The sequence below is a fragment of the Benincasa hispida genome, chromosome 6 (genome assembly GCF_009727055.1).
Source record: "Benincasa hispida cultivar B227 chromosome 6, ASM972705v1, whole genome shotgun sequence".
Lineage (NCBI taxonomy): Eukaryota > Viridiplantae > Streptophyta > Magnoliopsida > Cucurbitales > Cucurbitaceae > Benincasa > Benincasa hispida.
In genome coordinates, this window is record NC_052354.1 from 30,156,975 (window position 1) to 30,183,869 (window position 26,895).

The window sequence follows — 26,895 nt, forward strand, 5'->3', positions numbered from 1 at the left end:
TCTCCATTAAGATTTTGATTCTTCTTGTTGTTCCTTGCATTCTCATGTTTGGCTTGCAAGGCTCCTTCAACAACACCTTCTAGCCTCATAGCTCTTATTTGCTCCTGTTCTTGTAAAGCATTGAGAATTTCTGCAAGAGTAATTTGAGTTAGATCCTTGGTATTTTCCAAGGCTGAAATAGATGCCTCAAATTTTTCAGGCACTATTACAAGAATCTTTTCAACAATTCTTGAGTCCTTAAACGTAGAACCAAGTAATCTGATTTGGTTTGCTATGCCCAATAACCTATTAGAATACTCTTTAATTGATTATGTTTCCTTCATCCTCTCCAACTCAAATTCTCGAATCAAATTTAGCACACGCATTCCTTTGATTCTTGCATCTCCCTCATACTCTGACTTGAGATAATTCCATATCTCATATGTTGATTTTAGAGTCATAATCTGAGTGAATATAGTAGATGAAGCTGCAGCAAACAAACAAGCCTTTGCCTTGGATTTTCTTGTATTTTTCTCCTTCTGCAATTTAATCTGTACCATGGTAGGATTGTTTGGGAGGTCAGGAATTTCATAATCCTCTTCCACAGCTTCCCAAATATCCAAAGCTTCCATATATGCCTTTATATGAATTGCTCAAACCTGGTAGTTGTCTCCATCAAACACTGGTGGAGAAATTGAAGAAAAATTGGAACTTGCTTGAATGTCCATGACACAACTCTGATACCAATTATTGTTTTAATATGAGAAAAACAAAGGATTCTGTTATTGCAAAGTTGAATCAATGAATTATTTAGTAAAGCTTGTTGAGCCAAAGTCAATAGAAATTTGCATTACAAAGAGGAACATAACAATATTTAAAGCTTAACATAACAACCCTCTAACAAAAAGTCCCATACTTACTCCTCAATTATAGAGCATGAATAACAAAGTAACTAATCTCTAAAAATAGGAACAATCTTTGACACAATCAACTTAAACAGAGTGGACTTGTTTCAGTCCTAAAGCATTTTCTTAACATTGACTATGGACTATAAAGCCTTCAAGCTGTTCCATGTAAATCTATTCTTTAAGTTCACCATTCAGGAATGTAGTCTTTACATCCATCTGATGAACTACAAGTTTGTTTAAGGCAGCTAGAGAAAACAATACATGAATTGAGGTGATCCTAGTCACAGGGGAGAAGATGTCAAAGAAATGTATGTTTTCCCTTTGTCTAAAACTCTTAGCTACAAGTCTGGTTCTGAACTTGTCAATTGTTTCATCAGGTTTGAGTTTCTTCCTCATGATCCATTTCCATCCTATTGCTTTGCAATAAGGGGGAAGTCTACCAAATGTCAAGTTTTATTTAACTCAAGAGAGTCCATTTCATCATTCATAGCTTATTGCCATAAATTGGCATCTACTAAAGACAGGGCATCTTTTAGGTTCTTAGGATCTTCTTCAATGTTGAAGGTTTGGAAATCATCCCCAAATTCCTTGATAGTACGAGTTCTTTTGCTTCTCTTGAGCTTTGGGTCTACTTCCTCATTTGGAGTTTGAAGTCTAATTGAAGGTAGACTACTAGAATTCGAGACCCCACCATTTCTTGATTTAAAGGGAAGTTTATCCTCAAATAAGTCAGTATGTCATTGGATTCTATAATCACTTGATTTGTTAGGTCATAAAATCTATAGACTTTACTATTTACGAAGAATTGGCCATACCAAGTTTTTCCAAAGAAAGGGAATTTTTTCTGTCGATTTTGATAGAAGTAATTTGGTTTAGTAACTGATTCAAGGGTGGATCAGACATATTACCTGAGACAACAATAGAAGATAAAGCAGACGATTGAGATTGACTGAGATTAGCCATTGAAGAGGCTTTGATGCCAACTTAACAAATGCAAGCAAGCGGAAGAAGATGAAAATGAAATTCCCCTTTTCAAGATAATATTCTCAAAGAATAATATGCTTTCTCACACATTTTGTGATGAAGACTAGAAATGAATATATACAGGGAAATCAATTAATTGACAATTATACAAAAATAAAAGAATGAGAATATTTTTAACAGAATACAAATACAAATACATGGAGTATTTTCACTGGTGGGAGAATGACAAACTTTGATTCCACAATCTTCTGGAATGGTTCATCTGCAAATCAGATTGGTTCTCCACATCAGACGGTTCTCCACGTCAACTCACAGGTGGCTCTGAATTAGCGGATTGACCGTTTTGTTGACTGCTTGATGTAATAGATAAATAACAAATAAATAATGAAACAAGTAAATCGATAATCAATTCATGCAAGCCTAAAGAATAAATCAATTAATCAAATTAAAAATAAAATCAAGAAGAAATTGAATTAAATTAAAATAAATGAAAGGGAGAGATAAATAACATAAAATAATAGTCACATTGAAAGAAAGAAATTAATTAAGGGTAATTACTATGAGTAGAATTTTTAGGGATAATAAGCAAGTATATAACAACATTTTTAAAAAATTGCAAATATAGTAAATTATATCAGTTATCGATTTCTATCATTAATAGACCCTTATCAACGATATGGTTAACAATATGTTCTATCACTAGTAAACTATCTAAATTTTATCATATTTGTAATTTTTTTACATTATGCTATAACTACTAATACTTTGGGTCTGATTGCTATATTTGCAACTGTTTGATGTGAAGCTCCATATGTACTATGGAGGGGCTTCATAGTTAAGCTTATATTTAACTCTCATAACAACATCAAAATCTGAGCAACTTACATTTACAACCCTATAAATGTGAGCTTTAAGTTTTTCATACTTCAATGTAATAGGCACAATAATTTTTGTTAGCTCGCCTCCAACATACAAATTTTGGTTCTCATCCCAATCACCTCCGTATTGAATTAGTAGACACTTTTCTGTCATCCTACAAAGCAAGATAACATTTTTTTATTAAGCAGATGAATATCGCCTAATACACATGGATCTCTCTCGTTGTCGCTCTCAATTGCTCTCGCTCTCGTGACTCTCGTTGTCGTTATCTCTCACTCTTGTGCTCTCGCTGTCACTCTCTCTCACTCTTGCACTCTCGCTTCTCTCCCTCTCACTCTCTCGCTATCGCTCTCTTTCTCCACCTTTCTCATTGTTGCTCTTTCTCACACCTCTTTCGTTATGCTATTTACATACCCTTTTCGAGACCATATTCCTACAAACACCAATGAAACCACGTTCAAGAAAAGTACGTTCCATTATGAAAACTCCGTTTGGTTCTGAAAAACTCCGTTCAAATGAAGTTTAGATTTTAAAGAATTCTCCATTACATGTTTGTTGTGTGTTAACGATTTTAAGTTTTAGATAGATGATTTCGTGAAAATTATCAAATCAATCGTACAGTGACAAACAATCACATCACGATGGAAGATAGACAAACTGCGAGAGCAAGAACCATGTAGCGAGAGCGAGACAATTATCATAGGCAATTCTTGTAATCTCATACTGTGATGGCGTCAACAGAAGGTCTGTGAAACCTGAATTTCAATTTTCCTACTTAAACTAATAATTAAGAGAAATTAACTAAGTATGGAATCCTATGTCGAAAAAGGAAGAAATTCTTAGTGTTGAATAAATTTCCCTTAAAAAGTTTGGGGTTAAACTTATGAAAAAGTTTGGCTAAGTGTGAAGCCAAAAGGAACCATGCGTTGGGTGTTAGAAAACAATAACGCATAAGATTAGGCTGAGTTAGTAGAGGTTTAAGAGAAAGGCAACCATGCATTTGTAAGATTGGATGTATGATTAGCTGAGGTATTGCCCAAGTTGCTCATGCGTTGAGTTCATGATAACTGGCAGAAATGTCCGTTATTATAAGCCTTTTATTTAGAATTATGAGGGCTAATAAGTAGAAAATGCAGTGATAATACTTAGAATTTTAGAAAAATTGAGTTTTACGTCAATTAGAACCTAAATCCTCATTGACCCCAATATTATGCATTACTCCATGCCAAAATGTCTATTTTTGTAGCTATCGCAGGAATCAAACGCATGCGTTTGAAATAAGCCATCGCAAACAAACGCATGCGCTGAAGCCAGACGATCGCAAAGACAAACGCATGAGCTAAGCGGTCGCAGACGGTAATCACATGCGTCCAACGCATGGGAATTGCAGTGACCAAATGGAGATTGTGGCCACGGAGTGATAGCCATGATTGAAGATCGCAAGATGGGTAGAACGCATTGATAACTTCAGCTAAATTAAGCTCGGAAGCATACCTTGGAAGTATCAACAAGATAAGGCGATGTGACAATGCCCATACTGTGACAAAAGTCGCAGTGAGCCATATCGTCATCATGATAGCTGTCGGCGTCCAAACTCAATTTTTACACCATCCGAACTTCTGCCTCAAGGCAGAAGTTTGTGATCACAAATGAGAGCTTGAAAGAGATTTCCAGTGAGAGTCCTTCAACTCTATAGACCAGACCAAGTGACGACCGGAGCCTTCGCTGGAGATAGAGCTCGAGAGAGACATCTCCACCATTCAACCATGGCACCACTGGCAGCCTTGACGCAGAGTCCTTTATCTTCCTTCTAATCTTTGTATTGTATTACATTTTAGCTTGAGATATTAAGATATTTTGTGATCAATGCAAATCTTAACTCCTTCATTATCGTATTCTTCATCATCTTCATCTCTATCATAGATTTTCTTCAGCGTTTATTTATCAAAGTCAATCGCATGCTAATCGTGTAGCCTAGAGATATGACGCATATAGCAACCCACCGAGAGGTGTGCGTTGTGCAAGTATAAGTGAGTTAATCCTCCTTGCTTGGTGAAAGGTTGTGGCAACGCCTGTCTATGGGATGTTGCATTGCTTGTCTATAAGTTAAATAGCCGCATCTAACTGCCTGAAAAGGTAAGCGATGGAACGCACTAAGCAAGGTTCACATTGTTCCTAGAAATAGGCACAATCTTATGCTCAACGCAACCACGCACTATAGAGATATAGTCATACGGCTGACCACCGAGAGGTGTGATGCGTCAGTGCAATGAGTTAGGATTACTCGGGCGATTTAAGATAGTAAATATTACTATGCATTATTGGTTGTTGTATCTCTACTTATTCTCATTGCAAGTCTTCTATTGCTCAATCTGTTTAGTTAGGAGTAGGAGTAGTGTATAAAACATTTAAACCTTATTCACTTTATTTTTATTCTTATTCATCGCCTAAAACACATCACTTCACAAATATTATTGAGTGGCAAGTCCCCGTGTTCGACCTCAGATTACCCAAGAAACTTGCGTTTGTGTTATACTTGGCGCAAGCGTAAGAAAACTTGTGCTAGGAACGCGTGGTCATTGCATGCTAAGATTAACGCATCATCATTCTGATGCATGACCTCAGACGTATGGGAGCAAACACATCAGTTATGTTTAACGTATGATTTCATGTTCAAACCCATCCGTCCTTAATAAATAAAACAAAACAAAACCCGTTCCTAAATTATATCAACAGTTCATATGAGCGAGAGCAGAGAGAGCGAGATGTTGAGCGCAAAGCGTTAGGCAGACGATCGTATAACTTTGGGCGGCACTGAGCGATGCGCTAGGCGATCGTGTAACTGCGCGCGATGCTAACTGATATGAAGAGATACGCTACACGATCGAGTTATACGATAGACGTTAAACACTACACGATCAGTGCGAGCGCTAAATGATAAGCGTAGAAGTTGGACGATAGCGCTATACGATAGCACTAAACGATAGCGTTAAGCGATGAGCGGGCGATAGACGATGAACTCAGAGGCTAGACAATGCGCGGGCGCTAAGCGATAGATTACACGATGGCGCTATACGGTGAGCGTGAGCGCTACACGATAGACAAGCGTTAGACGATGGGCGTGCAAGATAGACGCAGACGCTGGGCGATGGCATTGTACGATAAGCAGACGCGTTAGACGATAGGCAGATGCGTTAGACGATAAGGCGTCAGCGCTAAACGATGGGCGCGACAGCTAAGCAATAGGCTATGCGCGAGATCGTTGAGAGCGAGATCGCTGAGAGTGAGATTGTTTACTAAACAATTGAGCTACACGATGGGGCATTGGTGCTATGTGATAGACGCGGGCACTAAACGATTACAATGAGAAACAGCGAGAGGGTTGAATGTTAAACGACAGCGAGATGTTTAGTAGATGATGGAGCTAAGCGATGAAGTGCAAAAGCTGCACGATGGACTAAACGGAGAGGTTCTGAGGCTTTCGTTACGCAAGACTGATGAGCTCATCTGGACAAATGGTTGTACCGAAAGAAGTTTGAGCTTGAGTTAGTAGGAGCTGGACGAATAAAGATTCACGCAAAGAGAGTCTTATGCATGAGGAAGACACTTCAAATAGGAGGTGGTGAGGTCGGACGTTGGCAGATTGGGAGAAGAATGCCTGGACATGCTCAAAGAAGGAGGTGTCGAGTGGAGGTGAAGGGTGAGACGCCTATAAATAGGGCAGAATTCTTCACTTCAACTTACAAAACATTTCAATTCGTAAAGATCACTTAGAAAAGAAGTAAGTGAGAGAAATTCGTGCGTTGAATGGAGGAGAAGCAACGTTGATCAGACGGAGGTCAAAACAGAGGCGTTGGAAGGAGCGAAATGTACGGACAGACGCCTAAGCTAAGTTCAAACGAGGAGTTATTCCAAACTACTCTTGCAAATCAGGTGATTTTTGGACCAAAAGCTTTTAAATTGAATGTAGTATTGGTATGAGGGCTGCTATGAAGAAACTCTAACTCTAAGGCTATCAAATCCAAGAAAACCGAGAGGTGTTCACCAGTGGGGAGACAGTCGGGCCAGGTAGAGTGAACTTGAGACTCCGAACTTTCAAAAGGGAATCTCAAAGTGAAACTCTAAGGTAAGCTAACATATTTTTGTAGAAGAAAATGTCTTGAGATAAGGTCCGGAAGAGTAAGTAATCTAAGCGTGAAGTTGAATCTGAAATAGGGTCCAACAGGTGATTAAGGGAAACCGGGTGAACTGGGAAGGAAAAGCAATCCCAGCGGATCAGTGTGAGTGGTTTCTTCCTTTAGTCGTTTAAGTATATTTTGAATTAATATGCTATGGTTTATGAATGAATGCTTATAATATGAGATGATCATGAGGTTGGGATAGTCAGGAGGTCTATGAACCTAGTACCTGAGCCCAAGATGAAATCTCACGGGATGGTCAGGGGACTAAAAAGTCTAGTTCCTGAGCATGTGGGAGGGTAAACCTTGAGTGGGATGGTCAGAGGGCCGACAGGCCTAGCTTCTGAACCCATGAAAGGGAGAACTATGTGCACATAGGTTAATGAATGATTATAGATGTGAAATGTTAACTATCTACCACGTGTGTAGGTAGGTTTGTGAAAAGCTTCATTCAAAGATGGAGGTTTGCATAGTAGCCTCATGATATAATGTTTATAAGTTGAAAGAGACTTATAATTATGATCCACTCATTGGGCTTCAAAAGCTCATGTTTTATTTTCTGTGTTTTCCTCGTAGGTAGCAGAAGAGTCTAGGTTGCAGAAATTGGTCAAGGTCTGCCACAAGTTAGAAGTAGTACTAAAAGAGTTTTTTGTAGTCGGGATGGGGCTACATTTGTAAATGTAATTTAGAAATTTGTAAACTGGTTTCCCAAACAAAGTATGTGATTTCATTTGTTCCATTAAGTTTTCCGCTTCGGTATTAAATATTGTTAAAAGGAAACTAGTAAAGAGTGGTCAATGGTTGTCATGAAAGAGTGATATCGTTGACATCACACCTCCTCTTAGATAAAAGTCGAAGTATGGGAGGGAGTGTGACAAGGTTAATTTATCGTTTTTTAAAAAAACCAGGTTATTTGGCATTATGGGCCAAGATATTAGGTCATTGGCCAAATTTCCTAATATTTTTTTCTCTTTTTTTTTAATATAAATATTTAAACCCATTTCCTTCTCTCTGCAAACTCCAAATAATAATAATTATTTTTTAATTTTAAATCTCGATCCTTTTTTCAAACAATTTAAATCAATTATCAATAAAATTGATTTAAATTTATTTTCTTCTCCAAATTGTAAACAAATTCTAAATCTTCCAAATTTAATTCAATTTTTCAAATTAAATTAAAATTGAAATATATCACAAATTCTCCTTAAAATCTTTTAAATTCCAAAATCCTTCACCGAAGCACAATTTTAAAATTGAATCATCTTTTCTTAATAATTCAACTTAATCTCAAAATATAAAATAGCATCCAAATAATTTAAGATAATAAATTAAGAATTACCTCAAAATTTGGGATGTTATACTTCTACTCTCCTAAAAACTAGAAAAAAGGAAAAGAAATAGTGTAATCTTATTCTTCTATATTATGAATTAAAGATAAGGTCTTCTTATATAGAACAAACACCAACTAAAAAAAAGAAGAAAAATCTTACATATATAAATGATGAATATACACATGATAAATATCTAATATTACAAGAGATAAAGAGAAATTCAATAAAATAGAAACATTATCAAAGGAGGCATACAAATCACTTTGAGACAGTCTCATCAGCAATTATTGTAATTTGGGCTAAGCGTTCCATCATTTGATTTTGAACCATCACAAGAGCTTGTAATTGAGCTCTTAATTCAATTAACTCAGCTTCAACTACATCTTGCACTATGGTTGTTATTTCTTCTTTCCTTGTGGATGTCTCCTTCAACACATCTGATTCTTTTCTTTCTAACTTCTCTCTTAGGGAATTAGATTGATCATCTTCAACCTATTATTATAACTGTTGAAATACATTGAATTAGCCCTAAGGGCATTTTTGTAATTTTTGCTATATTTGCTAAATTAGGGTTTCACCTCATTCTATTTATATCTGAGGTTGGGTCTATTGTAAATATGACATTAAATAATAAGTCCTTTTCTACCAAGTGTCTCCCTGAAATTAGGGTTTTCCACGTAAACTCCTAGTGTCTTCTTTTTTTTTTCTTATCAATATGGTTCAGAGCAAGGTGGATGAAACCCTAGCCCCGATAGAAGAAACTCAGTCATCAAACTTGATAGGTGAAGGTACCTGACTAATGAGGCTTGTGATTCAAGCAGCGGTTGACCGCTATCTCCGAACCATCATCCCAGGTGGCTCAGCCGAAGCAGATCCAGCTGGCGAGCGAACATACAGGTGGTGGGCTTGCTCCAGCTAGCGCGCCGATTAGCTTTCCAATCTCAGCCGTTCCAACCCGAACACCATCAGAGGAAGGTCAACGGTTTCCAAGCCGGCGCACATAAATGTTCACAACCTGACGGTACTTCTCGACTTCGCTCCAGCCCAGCGCACGTGAACGGGTTCATAACCGGATCGAACCCTCGACTTCGCATTGCAACCGTCTCAAGCCTTGCACGTTCCCCAGCCGGCGCACGCGATCGATCTACGCACCGATTGGTACATTGCGGTCACACAGAACCGGATCTACACCAGATGGTCATGGGTTTGCTCCAGTTGCCGGGTCGGGTCAGATCGACGCGATTTCTTCAACCTCACAGTCGATCGCCGAGCCTTCTGTCCGTTACCACCATCACAGCCGTCTGGGAGCAGCGCCCCGTCACGGTTGTCGAAAATTTGCCGCTTGTGGACTTCCGGCAGTAGCTTCTTCACAGTACCATGGTGGACAGCTTCTTCCTCATGGCATATCCAGTTCAGCCCCAGTTTCGAAATGGGTGATTTCATTGAAGAAAAATCCATGGTTTTTTAGACAAGAAAAATTCCAGATCTGTATCTCATGGGAATCCAACAACAAAGTTTAGTCTCCAGCAACAGATGGTCGCCCTGGGAGCCAGATTGAATGGCCATGATTCTTCCCCGATGTATTCAGAAAATCCGGTATCAATGTTTCCTACTCTTCAACTCATAATTTTTTATACTGGAACAATTGAAACTCTGCAGAATGATCACGGGAGAGAAGTTGAATGGGCAAAATTACTTCTCTTGGTCCCAAACAATTAAAATGGTTCTTGGGGATGCCATAAGTTGGATATATTATAACGTGGAGAGATACCACGACCGAATCCTGGGATCCTCAAGAGCGTGTCTGGAAGGCAGAGGATCTTTGCTCCGGTCAATGTTAATCAGTAGCACATGGAACCAAAAATCGGGAAACCTTTTACTCTATTTCCGCCACTGCCTGAGATATTTGGGATGCAGTCCGACGGTTATATTCGAGGCGTCAGAACGCATCCCGCCTGTATACTCTACGTAACAGGTTCACAAGCAAACAATGGAGCATGGATGTAACGTCATACTTCAGCAATAATTGTCCACTTGTTATGGCAAGAAATGGATCTATGTCGGGAATCATTTGGAACTTCCCCAAGATGAATTCAATACTCCAAAGATAGAAGAGGTGTGTAGCGTGTGATATGAATTTTTCTTGCCGGGCTGCACCCAAATTTGATACAGTTCGTAGTAGAATACCTAGGGCAGAAACCAATTTCTGTCTCTCATGAAGGTCTGTTCAGAAGTTAGATTGGAAGAAGATAGATCGAGTATAATGAACGGGCCGGGTTTACCACTGTAGAGTCAGCTGCCTTCGGGGTAAAGTTCGCTGGAGCTGATGGTGATAAACAGAATAATAAAACACCCCCAGTTTGTGAGCATTTGCAAAAAAACAGTGGCACACGAAGGATCAGTGCTTGAAATTGCATGGTCGCCCTCCAAATGGTAAACGTCACCCTTCAATGACAAGTCGAAATCTGGGCGCTGCTCTAGTGGGGTGAATCAGTTGAGGGGGCTGCACAACCTCAGACACAACCTCCAGTGACCAATCCTGGTGTATTCAGGTACCATAGGATCAGAACAGTTGCTCAATCAGGTAACCCTCAATCTTTTAGTTTTCCTGTTGAAGGGAATGAGTTTATTAGATTCTGATTCAGGAGCGACTGATCACTTGACTGGCTCATCCGATCGGGTTCTCTCATACTATCTCAAGTGCTGGGAAATGAGAGGATTCGAATTGCGGATGGGGTCATTCGCTTCTGTTGCTGGAAAAGACAGACTGTCACCATTTCAGGGATTAACTCTGTAAAAATGTCTTACATGTGCCCAAAATTTCTTACAACTTATTATCAATAAGAAAATAACAAAAGATTTGAACTGTAGAGTTGTCTTCTCACCAGATACTGCTTTGTTTCAGGACTTGAGCTCGGGGAAGACGATTGCAACTGTTCGATATGACAGAGCCTATATTTCTCTCTGAGATGCTTCCTCCAGAAGCTTGTTTAGGATTAGTCTTTTATCTTCGTTTACTAATATCTGAAACAAATTATTTATTTGTGGCATGTTCGTCTTGACATCCTAGTTTCAATATATGCGATTTATTATTTCCTTCATTTATTCTATAATGTGATGTTTCTTCATTATCTTGTGATGTCTGTATACGTGCTAAACAACCTCGCGGTGTCGTTTGTTTCTCAGCCCTATAAAACCTACCCAGCCTTTTCACCTAGTCCACAGTGATGGGTTGGGGTCCCTTAAGCATCTCTTAACCTTGTCTGGTAAACGGTGGTTTGTAACTTTCATCGATGACCATACCCGACTTACATGGGCACTATTCTCTTGCTGATAACGTCCGAGGTTTTACTACCTTCAGGCAGTTCTATACCACTGTATTAACACAGTTCAACACAAAGATTGCCATTCTCCGAAGTGACAATGGTCGTGAGTTTGTCAACCACACCTTTCAGGAATTCCTAGTGTCAAAAGGATCCATCCATCAAAACTCGGTGCATATATCACACACAAAATGGGGTGGCTGAACGGAAAATCGCACTCATCTCATTGAAGTTGCTCGTTCCTTGGTTCGATTGTTCAACTGTCTCAGCATCTTCTCCCTTCGTACTTGTGCGGGAGATGCATTACTTTACCGTAGACTCATCTAATTTATAGAAGCCTTCACGAGTCAAAGTTTCAAACCCCTCTTGAGTGCTTCAAAGAGTCCTATCAGTCTACCCGTCTTATTCCTGAGGTTCCTCTTCATGTGTTTAGGTGTACAGCCTTTGTTCATACTCATGGTCCACACCAGACTAAGTTTGCTCCACGAGCTAAAACATGTGTGTTTTTCAGGTATCCCCTTCATCAGCGAGGCTATAAATGCTTTCATCCATCTTCTAGAAAATATTTTGTCACTATGGATGTCACGTTCTTTGAAGATAAACCGTTCTTTCCCGTTAGTCATCTTCAGGGAGAGACCACGAATGAAGAGACTAACAGGTCCAAATCCACGTACTCCATACCCATTAGCCTCAATCTTGAGCCTCGTCCGAATATTCCTGAACCTGAGCCTAGTCCCAATATTCCTGGACCTAGTCTACCTAGTCTTGAACCTAATTCTGCTCCTGTTGTTCTCGTGTCGGTTCTTCCTACTAGACAAGTGCCTTGGATAACATACTATAGGAGGAATCTTAGAAAGGAAATTCAGGAAACCTCTGGTGTTCCATCGGAAAGTGTCCAAGCGTCGGAACCAACTCAGGTTCAAGATCCTGTTGTTTCAAAGGAGAGTCTTGAAGAAAAGTCTGGGAACATAGAAAATGATGAAATGAGCTCAGAGAAGGTTGAAACTTCAGGAAGTAATGAGATGCTGAAAGATCCTCAAGAAGATGCAGAATTGTCTCAAAAGTCTGCTACTGAAGAGGGACAGACGAAAACTGACAACTATGATACCACTCTGGATATGCCAATTGCTCTGAGAAAGGGAACCAGGTAATGTACAAAATACCTTTTGCATAGTTTTCTGACCTATAGTAACTTATCTTCTATTTTTAAGGCTTTTACTACTCAGCTAGATGCTCTAACAATACCTACCAGTGTACATGCGGCCATGGAAGTTCCCGAGTGGAAAGCAACAGTAATGGAGGAAATGAGAGCTCTTGAGGCGAATAAGACTTGGGAGTTAGTAGCTCTCCCTAGAGGTCTCAAAACAGTTGGTTGCAAATGGGTGTTCACAGTGAAGTATAAATCTGACGGAACACTCGAGAGGTATAAAGCCAGGTTAGTTGCTAAAGGGTTCACTCAGACGTATGGGACTGATTATTCAAAACTTTTTCCCTAGTGGCTAAGTTAAACACGATCGTGTTCTTCTGTCTGTTGCCGTGAATAAAGATTGCCCCCTACATCAACTAGATGTAAAGAACGCATTCCCAAATGGTGAGTTGGAAGAGGAAGTTTTATGAGTCCACCTCCAGGTTTCGAAGCTAAGTTTGGGAATCATATTTGCAAACTCAGGAAGTCTTTATATGGGTTTGAAGCAGTCTCCTAGGCATGGTTTGACAGGTTCACCGTGTTTGTTAAGTCCCAAGGGTTTGTTCAGGGGCATTCTGATCATACCTTGTTTACCAAAAAATCACCCTTAGGAAAGATTGCTGTGTTGGTAGTGTATGTTGATGACATCATCCTATAAGGGGATGACACGGCAGAAATTGCTAAGCTAAAATAAAGGATGACAAGTGAATTTGAAATCAAGAATCTTGGTAGTTTAAGGTATTTTCTAGGGATGGAAGTGGCAAGATCAAAAGCAGGAATATCTGTATCTCAGCAGAAGTACACTCTGGACTTGTTAAAGGAAACAGGAATGACCGGATGCAAACCTATTGACACTCCTATTGAGGTCAATAGCAAACTGAAAAGTATTTTGGAAGGAGTTCCTGTGAATAAGAAGAGGTATCAACGCCTAGTAGGAAAATTGATTTACTTGTCTCATACTAGGCCCGACATTTCCTATGCTGTGAGTGTAGTAAGTCAGTTCATGCAGAGTCTACATGAGGAGCACATGGAAGCTGTGACTCGAATTTTGAGATATCTAAAGTCCACCCCTGGGAAGGGCTTGGTGTTCAGGAAATATGACACACGAAGCATCGAGGCATATACTGACTCAGATTGGGCCGGATTTGTAATTGATAGAAGGTCTACCTCAGGGTACTGTACCTTTGTATGGGGAAATTTGGTAACTTGGCGGAGTAAAAAACAGGGTGTAGTGGCCAGAAGTAGTGCTGATGCAGAGTATAGAGCTATGAATCTGGGAGTGTGTGAAGAAATCTGGTTGCAGAAAGTTTTATCTGATCTTCACGAGAGTAGTCCGAGGCCCATGAAGCTGTATTGTGATAATAAGGCTGCCATCAGTATTGCGAATAATCCCGTGCAACATGATAGAACCAAACATGTGGAAATTGACAGACACTTTATTAAAGAAAAGTTAGACCGCGGAGCTATTTGTATTCCCTATGTACCTTCAGTCCAACAGATTGCAGATGTTTTTACGAAAGGGTTATCAAGACAGACGTTTGAAGCTTGTATTAGCAAGTTGGGTCTTGTCGATATCTATGCCCCAACTTGAGGGGGAGTGTTGAAATACGTTGAATTAGCCCTAAGGGCATTTTTGTAATTTTTGCTATATTTGCTAAATTAGGATTTCACCTCTTTCTATTTATATTTGAGGTTGGGTCTATTGTAAATATGACATTAAATAATAAGTCCTTTTCTACCGTGGTTTTTCTTCCCTAAATTAGGGGTTTCCACGTAAACTCCTTGTGTCGTCTTCTTTTCTTCTATTTCAATAATAACCATAATGAATCAAAATCAATCAACTGCATTTGACTATTTTAATAATGAACAGTAAGGATGTCACAAACATGCATGTATGTTTTCAAGAGTAAAGTGCACAGACAACTCTCAACTATTTGTGATTATTACAATTACATCTACAAACTTAAAATTATAAAAATTAAACCCATAATGTTTTTTATTGAGGGATTCTTTTTTCACGTAAGGACGAAATCTAATGGGATGGAAAATCTTCATTTAGGTAGGGAATGGAGGAGGGAGTAGAGAAAAAAAGAATCCACGTACACTAAACGGGAATGGAGAAACCTCTTGTCCCTACTCCGTTTCCTTCTATTCCAAAATTTTCTTGTTATTATTATTAATTTAAAGGTTTATTAATTAATGACTTAGACAATTCGAAATGTTTGAACTATATGATTGAACAATTAAATTATAATATATAATTAAAATCTCGTTTGATAACCATTATTTTTTTAGTTTTTAGTTTTTCAAAACTAAGTTTATAAACAATGCTTCTACCCATTGATTTCTTTGTTTTGTTATTTATTTATTAAGAGTATTTTTAAAAATTAAGCCAAAATTTTGAAAACAAAAAAAAGGTAGTTTTCAAGTACTTGTTTTTTTTTTCCAGGAACTTAGCTAAGTCAATGTGTAGTTACGAAAGTTGAGTTCTAATAAAACCAGTACAATTATAAAAATAAATAATAATAATAATAATAATAATAATAATTATAATTATAATTTAAAAAAAAAAAAAAAAAGAACTAGAAACGAAAAATCAACCTAACATAGGATATCAATCATGCATGAGGCTTAGCATGATATAAAAGGGACACTAAACTACATAAGAATTAGAGAGAATGTAAATACCTTTTCAACAGCGGAGGAGAGTGATGAATTTTCCAAAGTTCCTTCCATTAACTTGAATGATTTGCAATGGCGTACATCTAGCGATGTCAATGATGGACAATCCAAAGTATATCTCCCTGGATAAAACCTCTTAAACTCGAACAAATTCCAAAGACACAATGATGTCAATCCACTCAACACGAATGACGCATCTCCATCTCCATCTCCATCTCCATTGTCTCCTCGTTTCGCAACAATTTCCTCGACTCCACAGAACTGTATTTTAAGCTCTTCGAGTCGTATGAGATCCCTAGCTATGGATACTGGGAAGAGATTCAAAAGGCTTTGACAATGAATTGTATGAACAAGTTGCAGAGAAGGATAGCTTAAGAATCTGTGAGGGTCTGAACTCCATATGTGCTTTAGTTTAGGTAGACGAAGCAGCTTCAACTCTTTCAAATGGTTCGCTGCAATGGATGCTACTTGGTTTCCATTGATAATTGGCATTTTCACTTGAAAAATCTCCACTAAGGAACTGCAATCTGTAACGTTTAATCTCTCGAGATTTGTCACTCTGTTAAGCATGTAATTGTTTTTTGCAATGTCTGATGTCCACTTTTTTCAACTTTGTGAAGGATCCTGAAGAAGCTTCATTGTGCCATAATGTCTCCAAAGCATCCATGCGAGAGATTACAAGGGACTCCAGGCTCGGAAAAACATCCTGCATTATATTCATCATTTCAGTTTAATTATAACTTTTGCTCAAAAATCAAGATAATATGGTCAGTTTAAATAGATAACAAGTTGAAGTCCTTGAGTTTTGAATATTCTATCCAAACCTCTGAACGTTCTTTTTAGAAAATATAATAATATATATACCTCTTTTTTGGAATATTGATATGGCATGATTATTATAGAAATATTAGATGATTTAGTATATCTATCAAAAATTTACATATAAACGTAATAATTTAACGCATCTATTCTGATCTATCTTTTGTCAGATCATCTATATCTACCATTTGTTTGTTATATATTAAACCAATCGGTTTTTATCTAACAAGTATGTTATATTAGCATTCTATAGTACCGGTGCAAATAAAATTACACATTAGTTAAGAAAGGAAGTGAGGGTAATTATCTTTATTGATATGAAACTTTTTGGATGATTTCAAAAGCAAAACTATGAAAATTTATGTTCAAAGTAGACAAGATCATAACATTATAAAAATATTTGGTAGTTTGTTGTTGTGATGTCCTTATCACGTTGCTCATGTTAACAATAGAAACTAAATATATTGTCCATAATTTAAAGTTAATGGACATGAATGAAATTTTTTTAAGACAACCTTATTATGCTAGAAGTTTACAAACTAAACTTAAAAGGAAAAAGTATGGATGAGGTTGAAAATGTACCTCGGTCTGCAAAGTAGATTTGGAAGGGTTGTCCAGATCTTTATCCTCTGAAATGATTATAGCTGTCATCAACTTACAGTTGTTTATTTCAAGGCGTTCAAGATTCACAAGGCTTTTTGCCACACTGATTGTCATTAAATATTTTATTGAAGCACAACTCTCCACACAAAGAAGTTAGATTTTTAAAGCCATAAAAGCTAGAAGGAAGTTGATCCTGCCCATATTCAAAGCATATAATTTTAATGTTTCCAATTTGGGGAAGGAAACCTGCAAAACATTAAAAACATAAAGAAATGAATAATAATAAGAAGAAGAATAAAAGCATTGAACAATTTGCTTCTCAATATATAACTGAGAGAATGAATACGAGAAACATCCTAACCAGAAAGCAAACAGGACCCATTATCGTTCATGGCTAATTGTTTTATTTCACAACGTTGGATTTGCAAAATTAAAGCCCATAGAAAGATAAAGGCTAGATATCCTTAATGTTGGGGGTATATTTTCAATTTAGTCCCTAAATTTTTATAACTTTCAATTCTAGTCTTAGTTCTCAATCATTTCCAACTATCATTAGGCTAAATATATGTTTTCGTTCCTAATATTTAAGTATTTTTTTCAATTTGTTCCCTAATGTTATGAAATTTTCAAGTTAGTCCCCGGTGTTTTAACATTTTTCAATTATACCCTTTCTGTTAGAAAAATGTTCAAATTGGCTTGTGATCATTAGAAATTTGGAAGAGGAATTATGTTTCCTAAAATAATTTTTTTCCCCTAATTTTGGCAACATTTTTAAAAATATAGGATGAATTGAAAAACTTTTTCACCTAGGTGAAAAATTTTATTCTCAAACTCTCTACCAACTCAATTAGTATCATGTCACGTTTGTACACAAGCCGGTTTACCACAAGCCAATTTTTATATTTTCTAACAATGAAGATACAATTATGAAATGTTAAATAGGACTAAATTGAAACATTTAAACATTAGAGACTAAATTGAGAAAAACACCCAAACAATAAAAAGCAAAACATATATTTAGCCTATAATTTATTCTGTTGGTGAATGTTAATATTGGTTAGGCATGATACTCAGTGAGTTGGCACAAACAAAGATGAATTAGGCCAACCAAAATAATTTCTAATTCCTCGCCTAACTTTCTAAGAAATTGGCAAAAGAAAAATAAAATTTTATCACTAGAATATATATATATATATATATGTATATTCTCTTCAATAACCCAATTTCCTCCTCCAAATTTTTGTCCAACTCTCCAAGTATCATGTCATGTGAGCTTATCACCAATCAATTCGACCAACAAAAAGGTAATAATTAAAAAAATGTCAAAACATAAGAGATTAAAGTGAGAGTTTTTAAACTACGAGTAAAATTTAAAGAAGAAAACGTCAAGACCTTAGACACAATAACATATATTTAGTGTAACGACCGGATCCTTACACATTATGATCTGACCGCTACGACATGCATATTTAGACTTTTCTATCATGAGATGAGTTCTGGTGAAAATTTCAAAGAACATATCTAAATTTTATTAATTAGATAGAAAAACTATATAAAAAGTTTATTTATCATTAATTAGATAGAAAAACTATATAAAAAGTTTATTTATCAAAACACCAGGATCCATAAAACATTAGCGTGGTGGTACAAAATGCATGTGCTTTATAATAGTGAGTTTGATGGTTGGCCATTTGAGCGACGTCCAATTCTGCCATCTACGCTGTGTCCTTACCTACTAAAAATATAGGATGAGTATATAATATACCTAGTAAGTAGTTCTCACGTAGGGTAGTGACCAAATGCACAATCACAACATGTCATGAAAACATATGATTGGGATCGAAAACGTATAATAACATGTGGTGGTCGGTTATGCTTTTAACATAAATCTCTCCGCCCTGATAGGGAGATGAGGACCTAAGCGAAAACTAACCCATCTGATGATTAGTGGGTCATGCAGTCAGTAGGGTCAGAGTCGCATCCAACATCAACCATTAGCATAAACATAATATTGGACTAGAGGGGTGCAACCATACATACCCTGCTAGTCCTTAACGTAAACATAACGTAAGATTAGGCCTGGAGAGGTGCAATCATACATGCCCTGCCAGCCCTGGAAGCATAAATTTCTCCGCCCTGAAAGGAAGATGAGGACTTAAGCAGAAACTAACCCATCTGATGATTAGCAGGTCATGTAGTCAGTAGGGCCAGAGTCGCATCCAACATCAACCATTAACATAAACGTAAGATTAGACTGGAAGCATAACTTATACCTAATTAAAACTTGATTTTAACGTAATCGTGAACAAACATAATGCATGGAGTCCCTTGTAGAGAAACGTGTTCTAAACATGTAATGCAATATAACAATTAACATAATCATGCAACATAATAAAGGTACACTACCATAGAACATTAAAGAGATTGTGAGATAAACTACTTACTGTGATCTAGTTATTCTTTATTATTCTTTATGATTTGATAGCTTTTCTCTTTTAGCCTCACAGAACTTCCTCACTCACACGATTATTTGTTACTGAGATTTGTTTGAGAATGGGTTAAATCTTCGACAAAGGGTCCTATTTATAGTAGTTTTTAACTCTTCTCAGTGTGACAAATCATCCTACAGGTGGCTTCTTTAAAATTACTTAGGGTTTAAGGATTCCTCTCAATAAGACATCTAATCTTGGCTAACGTTTGCCCTTACGTCATCATTCTTTATTTGTATTCAATTTTAGGGTTTTTCTATGTATAATCTATAAGATTGTGGCCAAATTCAATGCATAATCCACGCTTCTGTCCAAATCTTGCTCTCTTTGTTCTCAGAATCTCGCTCTCTCCACCTTTCTCGCTGGTTTGGCTCTCGCGACTCTCGCTGTCGCTGTCGCTGGTCGTGCTCTCGCTCTCGCTCCCGCTCCCGCTCTCCCTCCCGCTCTCGCTCTCGCTCTCTCCCATTGTCTCACTGAGAATCTCGCTCTTTTTACTCTCACTCTCTCCACTCTCGCTCTCTTCAATTTTTTTTCTCCAATTTCGCTAGTTTTCACGCGTGGTTGCCTTCACTGCTTGTGGACTCCACTTCTTCTTTTTAACTCTTTCAAATTTTAAGAGTATATGAGCAATTAATTCACCTCCAATTCTTCCAATGAGTAGTGTCCAAACAAAAGTTATCTACTGTCCGTTGTCTCCTAAATTAGCTAGTGTCCAACTTCCAATTAATCCTCCCTGATTCTGCTCCCTTATTCATTATTTTTGGATAATGAATAAATTTCCAATTAATCCAATAAATTTCCAATTTCTAATTATTCATCATTATTATTATTATTTTTCTTCTAAATTTTCATCCCTTTAAATAAAATTTCGTCCTATTTAATATTTGACATTTAATTTCCTGTATGCGTACAAATCTGGGTTGTTACATTTAGTTCAAAGACGATAATGGAAGAAGTACCATATATTATAGATAACATACCTGTTGCTTGAGAAGTGGATGAAAACGAGGCTCAATAGTATAAATTGTTTGGTGAGAATGCATTTTAGTTGAAGGCACTGTTATGCAATCATGACAATAGAAACCCATAAGCTCTGGTAGATGTTGAAGTATCAGAGAACGCAACTCAGGAAACTCAATCATGTTCTTCTCATCCCACTTATCACCATGCATGTCTGTTTCTTTGCTAGTTTCCATGACATCACATTCACTAATCTCCAGCTTTTGAAGATGTATAAGGCCTCTGCCCATGAAAGATGGGAAAACAAATTTTAATCTATTACAGCTTTCAACTTCTACTCTTTTCAAGTTACAGGACATTTGTGGAAGCCTTCGACGACAAATGCTTCCAAGTTTAGCTAGATTTTTCAGAAATAAGGACTCCAGCAATGGAAAGGCACTGTGTAGATGCTGCATATTATCTGATTTGACAACACTCACAATCTCAACATTGTTATTGACACGCAAACACTTCAATTTGGGATAGCCTTTGTGGTCTAGACTGAATAGAATATTCTTCACACTTTCTAATTCATCCAGGTACAGATCTTCAGTATTCTCTAGTAGCGCTTGAATTGCATCCTGTCTCTGAATGCTTGTGTCAAGCTTAAGTTTCAGGGTCTTTGGAGTTTCATACTTGCCTGACCAATCCCAACCATCTCCAATTAGTATTCTGTAACCACTCAATTGCCTGAAAAGAGAGGCATTTGGTAGAATGATGGGGTTTGGAATGTGGACATGTAGAGTGGTTAACCGTGGCAGATTGTCTAATTCAGAAATACTTGCATTAATATTTCCCTCCTCCATCTGTCCTACATTCCAATGTTTAAAACTATTGTCCATGTATAGCTCAGACAACCCTGTCAACCTGGACAACAGGTTAGCAGGGATCACCTTGAGTTTTGAACAATCAGACAAGTTCAACATTTTCAAATTGGTAAGTTCCCCAATTACTCTAGGGAGTGCAATAATATCAGATGCTCTCAAGCTAAGAATTTCAAGCTTTTTCAATTCACCAACTATAGACATATCCGGCAAAACACAGTCATCTAGACACAATGTTTGAAGGTTTACCAGTTGGTTGATTGATGATGGAAGCCGCTGAATACATAAACCAGTCAGGTCCAAAACTCTTAGTTCCTGCATACCTGCAAAAAAAATTTCAGGTAATCGCAAAGATGTTCTTTTTCCCACCAATAATAGGAACCTAAGCTGTGGACATATAAATTCTGGGAGTTCAGAGTGATCACTGCAGCCTAATGAGATTGCAGTGTAATCTTTGAACTCGTCCATTGGGGGCCACAAACTCTCTCCAGCACCATGTCTAACCAAATACTTGGACTTCGTTTTTGACGCAATCAAAATTGCTGTATCTCGAACTATATCGTGCATTTTCACGAAATCACTATCAGCCCCATCAAGCAACAAATGAGAAGTCTTGAGCTCATCAACCAAAGAAAGTATTCTCCATTTTGCCACTGCTAGAGAACTCATGCTGTTTAATAACCCCAAACCCATGGCATACATCAACAAGTATTTGATGTTAATTGGATAATCTTCCGGAAACAAGCTACATAGTAAGAACAATGACCTGGCTTCGTCTCTGTTTAGAGATTTATAACTCAATTTCAGAGACAAATATGTCGCTTTATTCACCCCATAGTTATTGGGTTGGTCGGGAAACTTCATTTCTTGCAAAGCATCGTTCCACCTTGGGCGCCCTTTACCTTTCGAGGCTTGTCCAACAGTTGCAAGAGAAAGCGGCAATCCTCCACATTCATCTGCCAGTTCAGTAGCAACAGCTTCCATTTCAGGATCAGTATCATTAGAAGATTCAACAGGATCACATACCATCTTGTTGAAAAAATTCCTTGCTTCCCTTTTTGACAGAATATTGATCTTGATATTTTTCTGAGTACCAAAATCATTGAAAAACACATCATCCTTTCTAGAAGTTACAAGTATCTTGCATCCCTTGTGATGGCTAGAAATTCCAACAGCTTCCAAATCAAGCTTAATCCAGACATCATCCAAAATCACTAAAACCTTCTTCTCCATCTCCAACCTTCGACGTAATCGATCGGCCCTCACTCGTTCTTTTTCCTCCTCAAATTTCAACCCTAACTGATCAGCAATCTCCCCCTGTATTCTCTTAACATTTGGATTCTGCTTTACAGTCACCATTGCTATAGCATCAAAAAGCTTTCCCTCCTTGACTAATCTTGCAATTTCTTCAACTAGGGTAGTTTTCCCTACTCCCCCCATCCCATGAACCACAATCACGCTCGCATTAGCATCACCAAGCGCTTCGATTATCTCCTTTAGAATCGAAACCCTAGATTCAAAGGCTTCGAACTTCTTATTGTTGTTTAGCGTCATAATTTCCTGTGGAGGTTTACGAAACCCAACCCTCTCGAAACTCCCTCCTTCAATGGCCTTAACTAGCTCCTCTACTAAGTCGATGGCGTGATAGCATATTCCACCATCGAAGACTTCGCCCGTTCGCTTCGTTGAAAAACCTATCGACATCTTCGGTAAATTGACCAGCAATGCTCAACCATTCGGTAACCATAATTTCGATATCGTCTCCATTGCTTTTGGCGGTGTCGACGGAGTGTTGAACAAAATCTCTGGTTTCCACTAGCTTCTTCCCTTGATCTTTGAGTTCATTCACATTGCTTCTGAAGTGGAGCAAGTAATCTAGTTGCCGGAAAACTGGATCCACCGTGCAGTTGGTGATTTTTTCTCCGATTGGATTCACGATGGCGCCTGCACAAATCTCCATTTTTGCTTCTTCTTCTTCTTTGTCTTCGTCTTCGTCTGCTCTGCAGAGAAATGTGTGAGAAAAATGGAGTTCATCTTCGCATTCACGTTAATCATTTCAAGCGCGGAAATTTTGAATCTGCTTATTCAAATATCATAACAAGATACCTGCTTGGTGCTTGTTGAAAAGTTCAACCTATTAAAATATCCTAACTTATTATTATTATTTTTTAACTGGATAGTTTGACACTGCAAATATCTTGTTAGAGATGGTCATATCTATCATAATTGATGATCATATCTATTGAGATCTTTATTTTTCTCCACTCTATCATAATATTCATCGAAAGCATGTCAAAATATGAGAAAAATAAAAATTGCGATAGATATGACCATCGTATTAGAACTACGATAGACATCGTCATCTCTAACGCGATAATATATAAAACGAGGTAGTGCGCTTAGACATAAGTAGAATGTTACATTTTATTTATGGTTTGATATTCCACCTTTACAATAGTTGAATTTGATTGTCAAAACGAATATAACTCAACTGACATAATAGATATTTCAGCCACCAAGAAGTCTATGGTTTGAGTCCACCGACTTCTATTCTACTAAAATAGTTAAGGATATTCTATATATATATATATAATATGTGGGGTGAGAGATCAAACTTCAAATCTTAATAGTATAAATTCAGTTGAGCTATGTTCACGTTGACACCAATCAATTTTAAGTCAGTAAATCTTTGATTATTGCACAAGACACAAACAAATCAACAATGAATTGTTAGTATTATTTAAATTAAATGCTTATACTATAAGATTTGTAGGCCAACATGAGCTTCATTGTATCATTTGCTAAGTATATATATTATATTGCATCTATTATATTTTATATGGAAAAAATTGTCTCTCGTTCTCTTATTTTGAATCTAGTTTCCATTTAGTCTTTCAATTTCAAAATATTACATTTTTTACTCATGAGTGTTTTTTTTTTTTTAAGTTAAGTCCTGTTTCTAAATTTTATTTTGTTAGATTTCAAATGTTACATTATTTTCATTTGATGTCTAGGTTCAAGATTTACACTTTTATCCTGAATTACTAAATATTCATTTTCAGTCCTTAGCTTTAATTTCAATTTGTTAATTCAAGAAATTAAATTAATAGTAATTAAAGTAGTTTTCACTAATTCTATGCTACAATTAAAACTAATAAAAAAAAGTATCATATTGTAATTATTTTAAATTGATTCACAGAAAGTTAAGATAAAAGATCAAAAGTGAGCATTAGTGAGAACCAAACTAAGAGATAAATGCATAAACTATAAAAATTTAGAGACCAAATAGAAACTAAACTCAAAATTCAAGTATAAGAATATAACCTATTAAAACTTATGGACCAAATTAAAATTAAATTTACGTAAAAGCGTAGCATTTTGAAATTTAGAAATTGAATAGAAACTAAACTCAAAATCTATAGACCAAAAAGATAGTCCATTATATAACTTATTTTTTCTCCATCTTTTTTAGTAAAAAAAAATGTAAGATATTGAGATTTAAGTATCTGATCTCGACGGAATGAATACATTTTAATTACAAGCTATGCTCATATTAGCTATATTTTTATGTTTTAAATACTATAGTTTGTAGCTAAGAAAATACAAAATGTAAACAATGAATAAGAAGTTTTGTAGAAAATAAAATATAAAAAAGAACATTTTACAATATCAATAGTTTTATCAAGTAAAAGTAATAAAAATCACCAAAACTTAAAATTTAATAGGAAATATAAATCAAATTAAAATTTAATAAAATTTGGTTTATTAACATATAAAAAATTTGTTTTGAAACAATTATATATATATATATATATATATATATTCCAAAAAAAAAAAATTTGATTATGATTGGTCATAATACAGCTATAATGACACCAACAAAATATCAGTTAGTTGACTTTTAAATTCTTACATCTTTCCAAATATCTTAGGCCACTTAAAATTATTACAAACAAGTGGCTGCATTTCGTTGAATTTTTGGTAAAAAAAAAATTCTAACCTCAAAATTAATAAAATACATATTTGATATCAATTGAACTATACTCATTTTAGCAAAACTTTTAACAGTAAATTCCACCAATGACTATATTTATTTACCAAGTTAGAACCTATCATGTTTGGATATTTAACATGTGAGTTGAGTTAGAACCAATCATATTTTTTAAAAAAAAGATAGAACATATCATTTGTAAATATTTTGATTCATTTTTCTATATTTAAAAACGATCCTAAAAAAAATATATGAAAAATATCTATATTTTTTTACATCAAAGATTTATAGCTGGAGAATAAATATAAGTCACCTCAACAGTCTCTTAAATAGTTAACGAAATCCTAACGGTGGGACCAAAATAAATACTTTTTAAAAGTTTATGAACTAAAATAGACGTTTTTGAAAGTCTATGAACCAAAATAGAATAAGAACCAAAGTTCAAGGGTTACAATAGGATTTAAGCCTATTCTAAATAGTAGGTATTCATACACACAATTATGGTAATTTTTAAAATGCTACTATAGAACCATTGAAATTCTTAAGAACAAAATTTAGGGTAAATTGCAAAACCCACCCTAAAATATGGTGGTAGTTGCAATTACACATTTAAACTTTTAATTATGAAAATTAAGTCCTAAATTTTTATAAATGTTAAATTAGACCCAAAAATGATAAAATTAAAATTCAACTCTTATACTTATACAATTGTTAAAATTCATACAATCATGTAAGTTTGAAGTTATAATTTGACTCAATTTTAATATTTATGTAATTTTGAAGGTTCAACTTTTAAAACTGAAAGTTTAAGGGTATAATTGCAACTATCACTATATTTAAGGGGTGGTTTTTGCAATTTACTCAAAAAATTAAAAAAAAATGAAATTGTATAAAGCCTTGCAACAATTGAAAACCCAGTACCATCCACATGTTTTCTTAAAACCATCCAAACTTGTTCATTTTTAAAATTTTTTCTAAAATATTCAAAATAAAAATTTTCCATTCTTTTCAATAGAATATCATCACAAATTATTTATAATAGAATAGAAGTTCAAAAAATAAAAATAAATACTAGACAAATTTAGGCTTGTGCATACCTTAATTTTCAGATATATAACACCTTTCTTCTATCAACACTTCAAGTTTTTTTCCCCAATTTCTTTTAGAGACTTTCTCTCTCTTAAATAAATAAAGAAATAAGGCCACAAATCAATACAAGGAGTTCCATTCATCACAAGCTTAATTGTATGTATTTATAGAGAGAGAAAATAGTGTGTAAAGAGAAGAAAAGTCACAAAAAGGAATGTTCAATGAAACTAACATATAATTTTGCTTCAAGAAAATGGATCTAAGTGCTACAACTTGTCAAATTTGAACCATTCTTCCCAAGAAGAAATTAGATTTTTATTACATTATAATATAAAACATATGGTTTAATAGCATAAACCATATCTATTAATCTATTGGTTAAATAGTTTAAATTTAGGGTATATTTGGTTTAGCTTTTTAAAATATTTAATTTTGAAAAATAAGTCATTTTAGACCAAATTAAAGTGTTGGCGACCCTTAAAAATAACTTTTGAAATAGTTACAAAATGTATTTTAAATCATTTTTATAAATAATAATGACTTTTTTTAAAAAAAAATCTCTAATCAATCTAAATATGACCTTAATTAGTCACTTAAATTTTGAAACTTTCAATAAGGTGTTCAGAGACAA

At 35.9% G+C, this 26,895-nt stretch overlaps 1 protein-coding gene across 1 annotated transcript; it reads right to left on the reverse strand.

The window, feature by feature from the left end:
• Nucleotides 1-1,901: 1,901 nt before the first annotated feature.
• Nucleotides 1,902-26,403, reverse strand: LOC120080438 (disease resistance protein At4g27190-like). Its single transcript, XM_039035094.1, is given in 9 exon segments — nucleotides 1,902-2,221; nucleotides 15,457-16,027; nucleotides 16,029-16,156; nucleotides 16,852-17,017; nucleotides 17,019-17,067; nucleotides 17,070-17,118; nucleotides 20,342-22,799; nucleotides 22,801-23,184; nucleotides 26,273-26,403. Coding segments are annotated over 8 exon segments (3,789 nt in total). The 5' UTR covers nucleotides 23,145-23,184; nucleotides 26,273-26,403; the 3' UTR covers nucleotides 1,902-2,197.
• Nucleotides 26,404-26,895: the final 492 nt, after the last annotated feature.